Here is a 19,022-nt window from a genome sequence, read left to right as displayed (position 1 = left end):
GCACCTGGAATCATAAAAACTCTAGGATCAACAAATTGCAATGAAAAAAAATAAGAGTCAAATTGAGCATAGCTCAAGTGTCATATAATATGTGTTAGCGACCAAAAGATCTATGTGGTTCAAATCCTCCACTCTTATTATATTAAAAAAGGAAAAATTTAAGAAAAATAAGGATAAATATCTATTTTTGCAATCAAATGGATGAAAAATAAGTCCTTTTTTTTAAAATAATAATAATAATAATAAGCTAAACTGTTACCATCTCAAACCTTTTAAAATTCCATGAAGTATCAATAAGATTTTATAAATAAATGGATAGTAAACTTGTTCATATTCCCGAAGGAACTCTAAGAGAAGAGAATCTTGAACGGAAGAAAGATCGTCTCAATTCTCATTTTTCATTGAAGGTAAGTTTTACAGTAAATTAAGAACAAGATATGCATTTATATAAATTACAAGATTTTTTAACAAAAAAAAAACTTAGGGTTTCAGAAACCCTTACCTTTGAAGACTTTCTTCAAGTATCCCTCGATCACTACCACGAAGGCTTCCTCGATATTCTCAGGCAGAGAACCCAGAAGTGGTGGGATCTAATTATTTTGGAATGAGAGAAATTAGACAAGTGAAGATGAAGAAGTTTGGAGATCGTTCTAAAGGAACTCTTACAGAAGAGTTCCATGTACGCGTCGGATTGCTCCGATCTCACCGTGACCGAAATACACATTATACATTCAAAACATACAATTATGCAAACAAATCTTAATTAACAAAATGCTATAAACAAGATATATCAAGGGAAAGAGTGTCATACCAGTTGAAGACAATCTTCAAACTTCGGAACTCAAAGCAGCGGAACCCTCCACGCGATCTACCAACGCCCAACAGCAGCGTCGACTACAGCAGCACGAACAACCGCACCACGAACACTGCGAGGACGACACCACCAGTAAAGAGTCCTGGGTATTCTCGGAGTGAGAACCCAAAGCGTGGTCTTTGGTGAATTTGGTAAAGGAAGGAAGAAAACCAGATCGTGTAGGCGATAAGCAAGTGAGAGGGAAAAAGGCGCTATCGCATAGCACGATGTTTATCGTTTAGGAAAAGCTACACGATCGTGTAGGTTTTACTGAATGATCGTTTAGGAAATGGTATACGATCGTTTAACAAAATCAGCACACTATACGATCGTTTAGAGAAGCTATGCAATCGTGTAGGAAATAGTGTGCAATCGTTTAGGCGCAAGGTGGACGATCATTTAGGCAGAGAGGAGCTATCGTATAGGCTCTTGAAATGCTTAAGTGATCTTTTAGAATTCTACCAACACGCGCTCACTCTTTCTTTTGAACGATCTGAACAAACGATTCAAAATGAAACAATTTCATTTTTACTTTATCGGTTACAATAACCGACTCATTCCCACTAACTCACGTCCAAACGTCATTTTGGGTTAATTATCATATAATTAACCAACTAAAATATTAATAAATATAATCATATTATGTTTTTATCCTATAGTTTGATATCACATATCTACTATAGTATTTTCTCCTCTACTTGATATAAATCATCTTTATATCTAATTTCTTCCAAAATAATGTATCTCATACATTTAGCCAATTATATCATATATAATTAACTAGTCCAATTATATCATATATAATCCAACTTCCTCTTGTCAATTTGAACATTTCAAATTAACCCAAACACTGGTTCTCGACTTTATCCAAGCTAACCAGGGGACTTTATCCAAACTACCCAGAGGACCTAATGGACCTGTGGCTCGAAGCTCCAATGGTCCATGAATAGCTGACTAAACTCTTTAGCCATAAGATCCACCATCCGTTAACTGTCAGGCATTCCACTAAAAACCAACAGTTGAACTCTTCTTACCACATATATATTTCTATGTCCATCGGATATAACTAATCATGAATACGATGACCCTTCACAAATGCTCGTAAGTACACTGACCAAATTACCCTTTTTCCCCTATAGTTACATCTCACTCCTTAAGTACCATTGATTCCTCTAATGAACAATACAACATAGTCCAACTATGTGTGAACATCTTTCGGGCCAAGAGAAGGTATGTGACGCCACATGGTTCAAGTCCCGGAATCAGCCCTTAATGGAGCTATCTATCTACTTACCCCTGCTTTGGGGAAGGAGTGAATTCCATCTTGTGTAGTTGAGTTCCCAGCTTTCAAATAAGACGAATCCCCAAAATGGTAGGTTTGAATCGGCGACCAGGCCACTCGCACCCATACAAATCAAGGAACCGACCTCGATGGCAGGAGTTCCCAACTCACTCAGGAATGAGGTCAATGTTACCTATGGTTATCCTAGTGAAGTGAAGTCACTGTCATAAACGGTGTTATATAACGAGACGTTAACAGTTCATGGTCAGGTTTTATATAAACTCTTTGTATTGGACGCCCCCGCTCACATGTCCCCAACACGAATGATCAGGATCAGACCATATATGACAAGTCACAACACTTGTGACCATTCCACAAAGCGGGTCGCATCCGTAGCGTTACCAGGATAAGGTTTCCCTCCTATATCCATATACTACAGACCATTTTGGTTATCACTAAAGACATGATCCACTTGTATGTCACCACATACATGTTTGAGTCACATATAGATAACCAGGGATTTTATGTTTATTGATTTGTGGTAAAGTAAATAAAACAAGCAATTGAGCAAAAATACAAGATGTGAAGTAAATATCATATATTAACAACACAAAGCTTACGTACAAACTGTTTACAAACTACAGGACACGAGACTTTAGGGCATCAACCCCAACACGTTCACCAACAATTCAAAAACTTGCAGAACAATTCTGTCTTTTTCACACTATATTTTTCGATCAACCAGATGATGAATGAGGAGGAGAATCCGTCCTGTCTTTCAAAAGTCAAATACAACAACCACTCAATTACGTGAGTGGAGAGAAAATAGAGGGAGGAAGTTATAACTCCCTATCTCATTTTTATTTAAAATAAAAAAAAATGACATTTAATATATATAAATATAAATATGATAACTACTTTATCATATTATTGATATTAAATTATATGTTATATCAAATATAACATATAGTCTATAATTTTTAATATTGTATCATATACAATACAAGCTATAGTATTTTTTCTCTCTCTTATATGGCATTAATATAAATCACATTTATATTAAATTTAATAATTATGAATCCAGTTCATATTAATAATATTTGAATCTTATTCAAATATTTATTCCTCTCAATTAAGCTATAATGTATCAAATAAATTATAATAATTATATCACATATAATTAAAATCATATAATTATATCATATATAATTAAATCCCTCTATTAATTTGAACAATTCAAATTAATCCAAAAACTTATTCTCATTTAATCATATTGAGCTACCGAGAGACCTCATGGACCTGTAGCTTGAAGCTCCAACGATATATGAATAATTAATCAAACTCTTTAATTAAATTATTCACCATCCATTAACTGTTCGACACTCCACTAAAGACCGACAGTTGCACTATTCGCACTACAGATATTTTCTGTGTCTATTGGATATAACCAATCAACAATACGATGACCTTCCAAATTGTTCGTAAGTACAGCTAGGCCAAAATTACCGTTTTACCCATGTAGTTACATCTAACTCATTAAACATCACTGGTCCCTCTAATAAACAATACATCATAGTCTGGCTATGACTAAATCCCTTTTCGAGCCAGGAGAGGGTGTGGCGCTACATTGTTCAAGCCCCGAAATTAACCCTTAAGGGAGCAATTTATCTACTTACACCTACCTCTGAGAATGAGTGACTTCCTTCTTGTTTAAGTGTGTTCTCAGCTCCCCAATCAGATGAATCCCCAAAATGGTAGACATGTTGAGTCGGTGATCTGGCCACTCTCACCCATACAAATCAAATGACCAATTTTCGTGAACATGTCCTGGACATAATGGTCCACTTTAATGTGGCAGAAGTAAACGGTGTTGTCATGGACGAGAGAAGTCATGTTGGTTTTATTCTAGAATCTCTTCTGAAAAGTTTTCTGCAATTCTTTACCAATGCATTGTTGAATAAAATTGAATACAGCTTGACTACTCTACTGAATGAGTTACAGGCTTACCAGACAATGTTGAGAACAAAGGGTCTGGTGTCAGAAATAAATATTAAATACTGCCAAGAAGAGAGGAATGTCCTCCAAGCCTAATGTTCCCTCCTCTTTAGAGAATAAGAGTATTCCTCTAAAGAAAGGCAAAGGAAAAGGGAAGAAGAAGCCTACTGGAAAGAAAGGCAAGGATACCGCTATAAAAAAAGGAAAACGTTTCCACCGCAACGAAAAAGGGCACTAGAGGAGACACTACCCTCAGTATCTTGCTGAAAAGAGAGCAGAGAAAGGTAATTAGGCTAACTTATTCCTGAAACCATTTGCTCAGCTCATCCAGTGAGAGAAGTTGCTCTAAATCTTGAAAATAACAAATTGTATGTCTTTTTGTGATAAATGAAGTGTTCATTTTCAAAAAAAATATGTTTGTTTTAGCAACCTCTATTAAGAATCAAATTATTAAAAGCCATGTGTAAATATTCAGATATTTAAATGGCTAGATCAAAGTATAAAAAGTTTAAAAGATTTTTAGATCTGACTGTTAACAAAGAGTTGTTGAGACTGGTTAGATGCATCTTACTCAAAGAGTTGAGAGTACCTCAATGTAGTGGGAGGAAAGTGTGCTTCCTGACCATTATTGAGATTAAGATGCAATCCTCATATAGTTTATTCAAAAGCCTATTGTATACTAAATAATGTTTATAATGATTGTCTCGGCTAAAGTGTTTTGAGAATTATCTAGTAGAACTAGGAATACCAGATAACCTAGGGCAAGTGGGAGAAATATCGGGTATAGAGATACCGATTGGTAAAAGATGGGTAGGGGATGCACTAGTTTATAGTATTTCTCTATAAAGCTCATAAACTCAGTCTTATATATCATATATATAAGTTACTACTGGAGTTTTAGTCCAAGTGGGAGTATTGTTGAGTTTTATGTCCTAAAACTCGTGGTATGTAAACAATGGAACTTATTCTGAAAATTCAATAAAGGTATTATTGAATAGTTTATTGCTTGAATAGAAATTCAATAAACATAAAAGTATTTTGACTATTGGATGAGTACTTGAACTTTATATGGAGACATAAAGGTGGATCGGGTTCGAGTAAATAGTCAAAATGATCTATAGTATATGAATAAGGTTGGGTACCTTATTCTGGTAACACTATTGGATACGGCTTGCTTTATAGTTGTTCAAGGAGTTGTAAGGTGCTACAAATGAAGTGATCCTAATTCTAGACATGAGGAGTGGGGTTGTCCTTGTGCAAAAGAGTTTGTACAAGATCGGACCACGAAATGAGTCACTCTTACTTTATAACGTTGTTTACTATTTAAGACTGACTATTTCAAAGCGATGACCTAAGTAACTTGACCTTAAACCTAAGCTAACTATGAACTCCTGTTTATTCGGGATTACCCTTAGATTTGCATAGGTGAGGGTTGGCTCAACAACGCTGGCTCAATAAGACTCCTATTTCAGGGGTAAGACCGGATAGATAGCTGGGGACATAGAGTGCAAGAGAGAATTCACTCCTACCCACTTTAGGGATAGTAGAGAGGTTCCCTTAAGTGCTGATTTTGTATCTAGAATAAGGGATTCCACCCTTTCATTGGCCCGAGAAGGACTTGGTTTTGTGGATTGGATCACAAAACAATTGTTCATTAGGGGATCAGTGGGGACTTAAGGAACAATAGGTAATTTCGGGGGTAAAATAGATATTTGACCCAGCCGTTATTACGAACAACTTGTGAAGGGTTGAATTACTAATCATGGTCATTTCGAGTGGACATAATATATCTATAGTGAGGGGAGTTCAACTATGGGCTTTAGTGGAGAGACTCATTAGTTAACAAATAGGGGTTAGATCGGTTTAATGAGTTTAGCGTTTAATCTCGGATCGTTGGAGCCTATGATCTTTAGGTCCACGAAGTCCCCTACTAGCTTGAAAATGGATTATCTCTAGAGTAGCGTAATAAGTTAATTTAAAACATTCAAATTAGAATCAAACGAAATTGGAGAATTTATGTTTAAATATGATTTAAATATGTGAAGATGAATTTGTGTAAAAATTAATTTAATATTAGATATTAAATTAATTAGAATTATTTAAATTATTTAAATAATTATTTATTAATTTTATTAGCAAATTAATTTATGAAATTAATAAATTTTGTTTTTAGAATTAAAATTGTAACATCCCGAATTTCAGAAAAAATTAAGTTAATTATCTAAAATTATTGAGTTTAAATTTCCCTTTCATTTGGAAAATTGGGGTTAAATTGAAATAATTGAAAAAAATTTATTGATTAAATTGAATTTAAATAATTAGATATTCAAACTTATTATCTTGAAAATATTGAATTTTGTTTCCCTTTGATTTTAGATTTTAAGGTCAACTTAAAAAAAAAAAATAGATAATTAATTTCATGTGGTTTAATTGATTTAAATATTTGGAAGGATTTAATTTGTGTCAAATTGATGGATCTTATGCCCTTTAATTTTGGTTTTTTGAAGCCTAAATTAAGATAATTTGAAAAGTTAATTAATTTCTAAATTTAATAGAATATTTGGAGATTTTGGAGATATTGTGATAAAATATTTAATTTAACTTTTCAAAATTTGAAAAAAATAAAAAAAATGAGATATTTTTCGAAATCAAATGAGAGTGAAAAGAGGTAAAAAATTGGGAGAAAGCAATTCGGTTTTTCAGCGACAGCTCCCACAAAATTCTCAATTGCTAAATTTTAAACCGTTGGATCGTACTTAAATTTGGTCAGTTTGTTCGAGACGTATGGAGTTTCATTTTGATCGGTTGGATTGTTGTTTGATGCTATAGTTTGTTCGTAATTTCTGCTGAATAAAATCTATAAAACTAGAAACTCTCCTCTCTCTCACTCTCACAAACCCTACTCATGCAAGACCCTCACTACAAGCCGCTAGCCTAAAAAATTTATGTCGTCCGACAACAACACCCGCTGCCTATCTATGGTAGCCACAAGCTGATGCGCCATCAGCCGCCACTGCCCGATCTTTGCCGGAATCTTGGGAAAAATCTTGGATTCAAGATTTGGAAGTTTTGAAGCATTGACCATCAAACTAGAGACCATTTTCGTATTGCAGAAAAATTGTAAAGATCGGTAAGTTTTGGGTAAGTTGTTGGTTGGTTATTCCTTTGGATTGAGAGTAATAGTGGAAAAATTAAGTTATTGATTTTGGATTTAATTCTTAATCAGATTGGCTAATTGAATCAAGTTTTGGAATTTGTCTTGGACCAAGCCACAACTTTAGGTTGATTCAAATGTGCTAAAGAAGTTCTAAGTAGATTTTGTTTTGCGTTTTTTTACCAAGTTGAGGTAAGTGGTACTATTACTGGTGCCTTTGTGCCAGGCGACCTAGTCTAGAATTATAAAGTTAACTGATGGACTCTTGAAGCATGATTTTGTCATTATGTTTTACTTGTTGTATGACAGTTACAAGTATTATGAGCATGTTCAAATTTCTAATCAGTACTGATATTATGTATGTGATGTATGAATAGATTAGTAGAGCAGTTTATTATCTCGCCTTGACGCATGTTTTATTTTAGAAGATCTACGGTCTAGTTTCATGTTTGACGGTGTACCTACGGGCTACTAGACATGCATGAACCAACAGGTTTACGTTCATGTTATTATCATGTTTGACGGTGTGCCCACGGGCCGCTAGACATGCGTGAACCGATAGGTTTACGTTCATGTTATTATCATGTTTGACGGTGTGCCTACGGGCCGCTAGACACGCGTGAACCGATAGGTTCACGTTCATGTTATTATCATGTTTGACGGTGTGCCTACGGGTGACATGCATTTCAAGGCAAGATAGTACGTCTTTTGGTTTTCCTTTCATCATAAAAAATCGATGTAGCTGTATGAGCCACGAGCTATTTTTCTTTGCTCGTAGATGCATAGCCTGATCCTGGTAATGGGATCACTTACTGAGTATTTTATACTCAACCTTTCTTAATTTATGTTTTTCAGGTAATGATAGGAACGGACCAGCGGGTGACGAGAGGGACCTGTGATCGTGCCATATGGGACATGTAAATCGCTTCCGCTCAGTTTACGTTTTCAAGCTATTTAAAAGTTTTGATTTGAAACTCAATGTTGGTCAAAATTTTATTTGTTTAAGTTATTTTTTTTCTTCTTCATTATTTTAGGGGCCTCGAACAAAGATTTTACTTATTTGTTATTTATTTTGGAAAACTGTCTTTATTATTTTAATAAAATTTATTTTCCTCAATGGTCGAAATGTTTTGAATGTAAATGTGTAGTTATGAGTAACGATCCTTGTCAGAGTACTCAAAAAGGTCGGGTCGTTACAAAAATATTATTTTAAAATAAAAAATGGGTTTTAGAAATAGAAAAACACAAAAAGGAAAAATAGGTTTCTTCCATCTCCATCTTCAACTAGTTCACAATGAAACTCACTTCTTCAACCTTCATTTACTTCAAACATAATCCCATGCAGCAAATCTCTTTACACGATAGTCTGCAATATATGGAAGAGATTGGAGTGAAGTTGAGGTGATTGAACCGATAGAATTTTAGCTAAAAATTCATTTGAAGAAGGTGTTTTTCATTGGGTTGATTAAGTGAGCATTCTCCAAATTCCCTTTGATTCCAGTTTATTTTTAGTCCCACAACTTAATCTAGAGTACCAAGAGAATAGTAGAGAAGATCTTGTGGTGGTCTGCACAAAGATTTGGAGGAGCTGAAAATTAAGATTTCAATGGTTCTTCAAAGGTATGTCTTGAAACCCATTAAACTCTGTTTTAACATGTTTTTTTTTCTGCCAAAATTAATGAATTAGAGTGCTTATGGATCCTGATCTCTTCCACTGCATGGTGCTACCTTTCCAACAACATCGTCAATCATGGGAAAAGAAACATAATCGTGTACCTATCGGTTCACGCATGTCTAATGGCCTGAAGGCACACAGTCAATCATGGGAAAAGAAAGATAAGCGTGTACCTGTCGGTTCACGCATGTCTAGTAGTTTGAAGGCACACCGTCAATCATGGGAAATAAATATAAATGTGTACCTGTCGGTTCATGCATGTCTAGTAGCCTGAAGGCACACCGTCAAACATAGAAAAAGTAACATGAATATGAACTTGTCGATTCATGCATGTCTAGTGACCTGAAAGCACACCGTCAATCATGAGAAAAGAAACATAAATGTGTACCTGTCGGTTCACCATGTCTAGTGGCCTAAAGGGACACCGTCAAACATGGAAAAAGTAACATGAATATGAACTAATGGATTCATGCATGTCTAGTGGCCTGAAGGCACACCGTCAATCATAGGAAAAGAAACATAAATGTGTACCTGTCAGTTCACGCATGTCTAGTGGCCTGAAGGCTCACCGTAAAACATGGAAAAAGTAACATGAACTTGAACCTATCGATTCATGCATGTCTAGCAGCCCGAAGGCTCAACATCAAACATGAAATTGGACTCATTGATCCCTTGTAAATATACATACATCGAAATAAGATGGTATATTGCCCCTACTAGTCTAATCATGCATCATATACAAATATTTCATGGGTAGTTCCACAACTCATATCATGACATAACACGCAGTCCAGACATGCTCAAACTCCAAATATATATATACACATACACAATAAGGTATTACAATTTCCAAGTCTTAGCTTCTAGATCCCAATAAGTAAATTGATAAACCTAAATTAGGGTGTCTGACACGGAAACTCCGGTAATAGATTCACTTACCTCAAATTAAGTCAAAGACAGTTATCTCGATAACCAACTCCAACAATTTACTTGAACTAAAACCAACAAAAGGACCGAACGATCGTAAATCCTGCTAGAAAGCACGCCAGTGATCTCCAAACTTCGAATAGTAAATGTTCAAAAACTAGTTTCCCTTGTTGGACAGTTACCAGAAACGCTCCCAAACTTCAATCTAAAGCGAAACGTAAAGGATATCAACTAATTTAAGCCAAAAGCTAATGGGTAGTTAATAACCTCCAAGAATTCTAAAACTTACACAAAATATCAATTTCGGTGACAATGACATCAGTGACGGTGGCAACCAAAGATAGGTAGCGGGTTTTGCTATCGGACGACATAAATTGTTTAGGCTAGCAGCTGGTAGTGAAAGTATTGCATGAGGAGGGTTGGCGAGAGTGATTGAGAAGGAGAATTTCTAGTTTTACAGATTTTATTCAGCAGCGATTACGAATAAACCAGAGATTCAAACAACGATCCAACCGTTCAAAATGAAACTCTATATGTCTCGAATAGACTGACCAAATCCAATGGTTCAAACTCTGGAAATTGACAATTTTGTGGAAGTTGTCGCTGAAAAACACAATTGCTTTCTCCTGATTTTTTGCCTTTTTTTACCCTCATTTAATTTCGAAAAATCTCAATTCTTTTATTTTTTTTTTTCAAATTTTGGAAAGATAAATAAAATATTTTATCATAATATCTCCAAAATTTCCAATGGTTCAAATTAATAAACTAATTAATTTTTCAAATTATCTTAATTTAAACTTCAAAAACCAAAATTAAATGGCATAAGATCCATCAATTTGATACAAATTAAATCCTTCCAAATATTTAAATCAATTCAAAACCACATGAAATTAATTATCTCCTTAATTTTTTTTATTTTTTTTAAAGTTGGCCCTAAAATCCAAAATCAAAGGGAAGCAAAATTCAATATGTTCAAGATAATTAGTTTGAATATCTAACCAATTAAATTCAATTTAACCAATAATTTTTTTTAATTATTTCAATTTAATCTCAATTTCACAAATGAAATGGAAATTTAAACTCAATAATTTTAGATAATTAACTTAAATTTTCTTGAAATTCAGGATGTTATAATAAATATATATGATATATTGAAATCTCCTTCTAAGGACAAAAACAAATTGTAAAATTAGTAATAGAGGTAGAGATTCGAAATGGAACATCAACTGCACCCAAATAACAGTGTTCTGTTGACATTAAATATACTTATTCAACTTCAATATTGACTTTCACATATAATAAATCTATCTTGTAAAGTGAAAATTCGAAGGATAACTTTTATTATTGTAATATCTCTCAACGAACACCTAAACCCGATAAGTCGCTTTTTATATGGATCACATTCATATATGAATGAATAGAGTCATTCGATGTGTAATCACTAGGGGTGTACATAAAAGCACCGAAAACCGACGCAACCGGTCAAAACCGATCGAATTAAGGTTAGATCGGTCGGGACTAGGGGTCGGCTTGGTTGGTTTTCGGTTCTCCTAAAAAAAATTTGAAAACCGACCTATCAACTGACCGACATAATATACTATATACATACATATACATATACATACATACATATAATATATAGATATATATTTATTTATTTATATTTGCCTATTAAATTTTCTTTTTTAAAAATAAATATAAAAGCAAGCCCATTACTACCAACTCAAACTCAAGCCTAATATTTTAATATTGATTTATTATTATTTTTTATGTTGTCTAATTTTCAAACCCATTACATGATTTATTTAAATTTTTCATTAAAAAATGATTGATTTGTTAAAAAGTTGCTAATTATAGTAACCTAACAATAACACATTATCAATTCATCTTTTCTTTTCATTCACTTTGGCTCTTCTTAAAAAAAAAAAAAGATCAAACTGACCGATCGACCGATGGTCAGACGAATTTTACACTATTTTTTTGGTCTATTTCGATGCTGATTTTCTCCCAAAATCGATACCAACCGACCGATGTACACCCCTAGTAACTACCTACACAAAATACAATAAATATACACCTACACTCGAAGAGTCGTGTCCCAAATATTGAAGGGTATCAACGAATATCTAAACTCGAATAGTCACATTTTTATACATGGATCACATTCATACAAGAATGGATACACTGATTTTATGTGTAACTACTTGCACAATGAGTTGTGTTCCGTCAACATAAGGTTGCACCTCTATTGTCCTAACATTGCTCACAACACCAAATGGAAAGTCTTGTCCTAAAGATGGAAGGATGAAGTAGTTATTTACTAAAAATCAAGGGCAAAAAAGGCAACGTAAAAATTCTCCTACTTTTTCCTTTTTAATATAGTATAGATATAGATATTGATCAAAGATAGTTACATTTTGTGTTTCTTTCTTGTATTTTTATCAACTAGTAATTAATCGCGTGCATTTTGTGAATTTTATTGTGTGACAATTAAAATATTATTATAAATTTTGAATCTTGTTAATTTATTTTGGGGTCTTTTTAAATATAAAAAATATATAAAAATATTTACATTTTATAATAAAAAGTCCAAAAAAGTACATAACATCCATGAAACTTTTTGTTATAAAATGTAAATATTTTAGGGATATTTTTATTTATAAAAATTTTCCTTTATTTTTTTTTAAAAAAGTTATTGATTACAAAATTGACTAAAAATATCATATTTTTACAGTTATTTACCTTAAAAATGCTGTACTTTTATAATTATAGTTTATATGTGGCTTGGTATGCAAACTTTTTTACTCCATTTAATAAAATCATACATTTACAGAAAAAAAAAAAAAAACCAAATCTTGTGATCACATTTAATATGTAAATGAGATACCTCATTTATAATATAATTATTAAAGTAAAACATTGAATAATTTTTTTCTCCAAATCTAATAATTATTTATGTCAATTTTAATGCTCGGAAAAAAACTTGATTTTTATTTTAAAAAGCATATAAAGCCATTGCAGTTAAATTAAAAGAAATAAAAACGTATAAATTCATTGCATTTAGAAAAATAAATAAATAAATAAATAAGGTAAAATAAAGATGGAAATCATCTTATCTATGAAACTGTGGAGAGAGAAAAAGAAAATGTGTGTTACCCACTTTCTCAATAATCATGAAAATGTAAGGTAATTTGGTTTATCGATCCAATGGCATGATGCACCTCATGAAAAATACTTAATTACCCACTCCTTTGAGATTACCACCACAACCTAGAAAAAAAAAATATGATACTTGAGTTTCTTCTATTTACTTTTATAAACTTTTAGATTTAGGGTAGGAGATATTTGAAGATGATCTCATTTCTCTTCTAATAGGCTTCTATTTATATGATGATTCGTGAGATACGTCTATTTACTAAAGAGATATCTTGCTGAATCAAAAACGATTTGAAACGAAGGGATATATAAGGACAAAATAGTCATTTAAAAAATGCAACTTTTTGCCTCATTTAGTTATAGTATAGGTTTTTAACATTAAAATTTAAAAAAAAATGTCATTTCATCCTATTGTCGAATCAATTACTTTATGAAAATATAAATCGAAATGTCAGCATTAAGATGAAAATTTAAGGTGCTCACTAAGACATTATACTAATATGTCTCAGGTTCTAATCCCCAAATGCACAATGCACATGTTTGTTAACTAAAAATTAATAATAATAATTATTGATTATGCCCAAGTCAACAATAATTTTTTTTTTCCAATTTTGGAGATATGTTGAAGAGTGAATTTCTTCCTAGTATAATTATAGTCTAACTTAGAACGAATTCATGACTTTATTATCTATTTCACAAAAATTTCACGATTTAAAAATAATTGATGTATAATTTCTTTTTAGATCGGGAATTTAAACCTACACATCTTTACATGTTGTAAGCAAAATTGTAGTTGTATCAATTGGAAGATGTCATTAAATAAGTTGGCCAATTATTGATGATGGGCCAAAAAATAGGTTGAAAACTTAGGCCACACAAACCATCTAGAATAATGTTAATTCAAAATATTGACGTTGGGATTATTGTATTATTTGTTTTTTAATCAATGGGTAGATGAATATTGAAACTTTTGATATCTTCACGTATTAATTTAGAGTATATATGTCTAAATCAGTTCAATTTAATATTTTTTTTATATTAATAAATAGTTCAAGAAGTTTGGTATAATATAGTTGAAAGTTTTAGTTATGTTGTAAATTGAAATTTTACGATTTTTGCATTCTTAAATAGCCGTAATGACGTGTAGATGCTGGGAATTAACGATCAAAATGGGGGCATGTGCAATTTTTTTATAAAATAAAAAGGAAAATGTAAATGGATTCTTGAAACGACAGCGTACAAGTGGGGGGGGAGGGGGGTATTAAGTTGGGAAGGAAAAGGAAAGATTGGGCTTGGGCTCGGACTGGGCTTTGGATTGGATGGCAAATCGGCCCACATAGTGCGGGCTCATATTTCCTGTGTACAGTTTTCTAATGGGCTATCTTCCAAAATCTGGCTGGAAGGCCTTGAAAGGGAACGGGAAATGGACTGTGTTGAACCCCGTTTTGCGAACCAACCAATTCCCACCTGCCAACTCAGCAAAATAAAACAAAAGTGAGTAAAGAATTTAAATAATTACTCAAAAGGTTAAAAAAAAAACAATATTCATACTCTAAACGAATCGTTTTACCTGAATTTGGTGACTAGATGATGAATCATGATTAAGATCTCCAGCTTGGCAAGTTCATTTCCTGGGCAGGCATGAACTCCACTGCCAAAAGGCATAAATGTATTGGGTTTCGGTGCAACCTGAATGGAAACCCCAATTTTTATCTCTCTCTTTTTTGTTTTTTTAATTATTTTGGACTAATTTATAACAATCACTCAAAAACTTCGTCCCTTGTTTAAAAAAATATCCTTATTTTTTTAAAAATTATTATATTACTCACTTTCACAAACATTTCAAAATTATCCTCGAGATAGAATTCTCTTCATTCCTCACCGAAGGCCATGTCACCAAAAAGGAAGAAATTTCTAAACTTAAATGCTCTTACTGAGATTCCCTTATTTTATCGGGATTGATATAAGAATTTCCCGGTCCTAGCAGACCCGCTAAATGGTGATTCAACATTGTCAACCTCTTTCAGATATCAATCTATCTGATTCAGAGGGGAAGAACTTGCATCTCTTATAATTTTCAACATGAATCAAGATTTAAGATTATGTAACGATGACCTAAAACAATGGAGAGAATAAAAGGTGAAAATGGGTTGCATAGTTCATTATGCATTTAAACGAAACTTTAAAGTTTAACTATTTAACCTTATTTGATAATTATTATTTTTTTTTTGTTTTTGTTTTTTAAAATTAAGCCTATAGATACTACTTCTACCTCTAAATTTCTTCTTTTGTTATATATTTTTCACCAATGGTTTAAAAAACCAAGCCAAATTTTGAGGGAAAAAAGTAGCTTTCAAAATGTTGTTTTTGTTTTTAAAATTTGGCTAAGAATTCAATCATTGTACTTAAGAAAGATGTAAATCATTACAAGAAATGTGGATGAAATATACTAAATTTTCAAAAACAAAATGATTATCAAGTTGGGGTCTTAATTATAAGTCTAAATCCTATTTTAGTTCCTTAATTTTAAATTTGATTCTATTTTGATCTCTAAATTTTAAAAAACATTCATTTTAATCCCTAAACTTGTAAGAACGATATATTTTGGTCCCTACTATTGAAATTACGTTAACTCTTCGACAGAAATGTGAGCGAGCTTGTATTTTTGGATGAGTAAGCTATAGATGAATTGAGCAAGATGAAGGTGAATTAAAAGACCAACAACCAATACACGCCAAAATAAAAGACCAAAATTTTGAACTAAAAATATCTTTTAAATTCTCCCACTTTTTCACCTTATTCAAAATTGAAACTCTCGATTATTTTAGCGTAGCTAACTTTGATAGTCTAGTCATCTAAAAATACAAGTCACCTTGTCATTTTGTTAAAAATTTAACAAAATCTTAACATATCAGGGATCATAATAAGCACTTTTTAAATGTTTGAGAATTAAAACGATCATTTTTCAAAGTTTAGAGACTAAAACAAACGTTTTTAAAAATTTAAAAACTAAAATAGAACAATAGTTGATATAACAATAAAATTTAAATCTTAGTTATAATTCTACAACTTTCGGTTTTATATTTAATAAAGGGTTAGATTTGACTCATTAATACAATCAATGGCAACAAGGTAACTGAAACATGTTAGGAAATAAGAAGGCAGGAACTATAATCAATTAAAATGAAGAAAAAAAATCTAAACAATAAATAGTATTTTAATTTTCTAAAGTTTATGAGCTTTTTTGTTACCTCAAATCTCGAAGAGTCAAAATTGTGAGGATCAGGGAAATATTCTGGACTGTGATGGATGTTTCGGAACAAAGGCATCACTTTCCAACCTTTTGGAATCAAGTATCCTATTCCACGTCATTTCACAAACTCAAAATTATTATTTTTTATTTTCAAACTAAATTAATAAAAATAAAATAAAATTTATCTTCGGCTCTTTTTCACTAACCTTTGTATTCCACATCAGCTACAGCCTCTCTAAAAGTGAATGATATAATGCTCGCCATCCTTAAGCTCTCCAATACCATCTGTGTTTTTACAAATCTTCCATATAAATTAATCTCTTAAAATTATCATTAATTTAAATTATTATTCATAATATAAATTCATTCAGTAATTAACCTTGTAACTGATTGGCATGTTTCTTGTCTGAACCCAGTTCAACCGTTGACCATTCTCACAATTTAATTTTAGAATTTCCTCTTGCTCTGCCTGAAGAAAAACAAAAAATCATTTTTTGTTAGCTGAAAATGAAGAAGCTCAAAACCAAATTTAGATGTCGCATGCACTTATTTTTGTGCGGCTCAAACAATTGTCTAATAAAAATTTAAAGAAATAAATATTTAAATATTTTAAAAATGAATGGTTTTAAATTTTTCTAAGTATAATCTAATAGTTAGTTCTTTGTCCATCTCACCAAATCATCCAATTATGGACAAATTATTTTCTTAACATGTTGTGTGTACGATGAGAGTGAAATGCATAAAAATTGTTTTATGGTTATGATATCATATTAAAATGTGAATTAGTAATTTGATAAACGGTGAGTCATATTGTGCCGGTCATACCTTTATTGATTGAAGAAGCTTGGGTCGGTCATGGAGGTACTTAACAATCCAAGTCATGACACTGGCAGTGGTGTCTTGAGCTGCAAAAAGCACTCCTATTATGTTATCTGCTATTTGGGCATCACTTATTTTAACTTCACCTTCATCATCAAGGGAGTTGAGAAGGCTCCCCAATAGATCTTTTTCTCCAAGCCTTTCTTCTCTCCTCTCATGGATTATATCACCTAGGATTTTACTTAGCCGCTTTCTTGCCTGTCAATAACCACAAATGATTTAGATTTTTTTTTTTTTTTTTTAATAGTTTACATAATATTTATTATTATTATTATTTTAAATAATGATAAGATAAGACAATTTTTTTTTGGGTTCTTGTTGTTAAGTTTGACTTACTGAGAGTGCCTTTTTGTATGGAGTTCCGGGAATGTTGGTGGGAAAAGAATTGTAGCCTGCGTCCAATATGCTGTAGTTGATTTTAAGGTCCTCTTTGTAAGCAGCTTCCAAATGGCCAAAAATGGTCAATATCCCAACTTCGAACGATATCTAATTAAGACAAATACATACAGTCAAAAAGGCATGTAAAAACAATTGTTTACCACTTTAATCAAAAACTTAAATTACAGTAAACATAATAAATTTAGGTGAGTGATGATTGAGATATACTTCTTAGTTTTCAATGCTTAACAAACCTTTTTCATTTCATGAAAGGTGTTGATGAGTCCGGCAGTGGCCCAAGAGTCGAGGGCGGAGGCGGCGACGGAGTTGATATCGGGGATTAAGGTGCGGATGGCATCCAAAGAAAGAGAGTTCTGAACCAGCTTCCTCAGACGGCAATGGTAATCACCTTGGTGAAAAAACAGGGCAGATGGGCCAATCAAAAGCTCTTTGCTTTTGGGGTAAGTTGGCTTAAACAAATGAGCCTGTGTCATTAACACAAATCTTGCTGCCTCAGGACTAGCCAACATCACACAAGGGCATCCAAGTATATGCGTCTTAAAAATCTCTCCATACCTAAAGAAAAATAACAAGCTCAACAATTGAGACATTTCGAAACATAAAAAACAACAGAAAAATAAGAACCTTTTCTGTTTGGTGGCGAAGAAAAATTCAGGGTCTTGAGAATAGAGTTGGAGAGTTTCTCCAATATAAGGCCATCCCAAAGAACCAGGAGGGAGCTTAGTTCCATATCTAATGGCTGCCTTCTTGTTTCTTTTTAAAGAAATATACCATAATAGAGTAAGAAAAAAAACCAAAACAGATAGAAAAATTACACCCATTTAATCTTTCTATCTGTGAAATTGATTGAAGGAATTTTTATTTGGTTTGTAACAATAGTGATGATTTTTAGACACAAAAGCAAGTGCCAAAGCAGTGGGTTTTATACTGAGGCAGAGGAAGGAAAAAAAAGAAGTGAACATATCATTTTTGAAGATGCAAGGACACAGAGTCTATACAAATGGCAAGATTTGTAGGTATCCAATAGAATGGGGACAGATATGTAATATATATATATATATATATATATATATAAAATANATATATATATATATATATATATATATATAAAATACATATCTATATATAATAGATGGTACAAGACAAGACCTTGGGCTTCCCTGCTTTAATGTTATTGCCAAACTTCTTATGGTCAGTTACATTCTGTCTCACCTGGAGATGATCCACTTACTAATTTTCCAATTCAAATTAATCCGCATTATCTACCTTTTGTTTAGAAATATTTTCATACAGGAAAAATGTCAAACTATTCATAAAAATAACAAAATATATATATATATTTTTTTTGATAAAGACTTCAATCAACATCTCAATTGTTATCCTCCATAAATATTGATATATTTTTATCAATCTCTATAAAAAAAAAAAAAATTGATATTTTATGTAAAT

The 19,022-nt window shown here is 32.3% G+C and overlaps 1 protein-coding gene across 1 annotated transcript; it reads right to left on the bottom strand.

The window, feature by feature from the left end:
* Positions 1 to 14,214: 14,214 nt before the first annotated feature.
* LOC120085429 (abscisic acid 8'-hydroxylase CYP707A1-like) lies at positions 14,215 to 18,560 on the bottom strand. Its single transcript, XM_039041391.1, has 9 exons — positions 18,198 to 18,560; positions 17,807 to 18,128; positions 17,511 to 17,660; positions 17,121 to 17,372; positions 16,675 to 16,764; positions 16,502 to 16,580; positions 16,294 to 16,400; positions 14,613 to 14,731; positions 14,215 to 14,509 (listed from the first exon to the last, which is right to left on the bottom strand). Exons 1-9 carry the CDS (start codon positions 18,392 to 18,394, stop codon positions 14,413 to 14,415), a joined length of 1,413 nt encoding a protein of 470 aa, XP_038897319.1. The 5' UTR covers positions 18,395 to 18,560; the 3' UTR covers positions 14,215 to 14,412.
* Between the last annotated feature and the right edge of the window lie 462 nt (positions 18,561 to 19,022).

This window comes from Benincasa hispida, chromosome 9 (assembly GCF_009727055.1).
Source record: "Benincasa hispida cultivar B227 chromosome 9, ASM972705v1, whole genome shotgun sequence".
Taxonomy (NCBI): Eukaryota; Viridiplantae; Streptophyta; class Magnoliopsida; order Cucurbitales; family Cucurbitaceae; genus Benincasa; species Benincasa hispida.
This window is presented reverse-complemented; position numbering and strand designations above follow the sequence as displayed.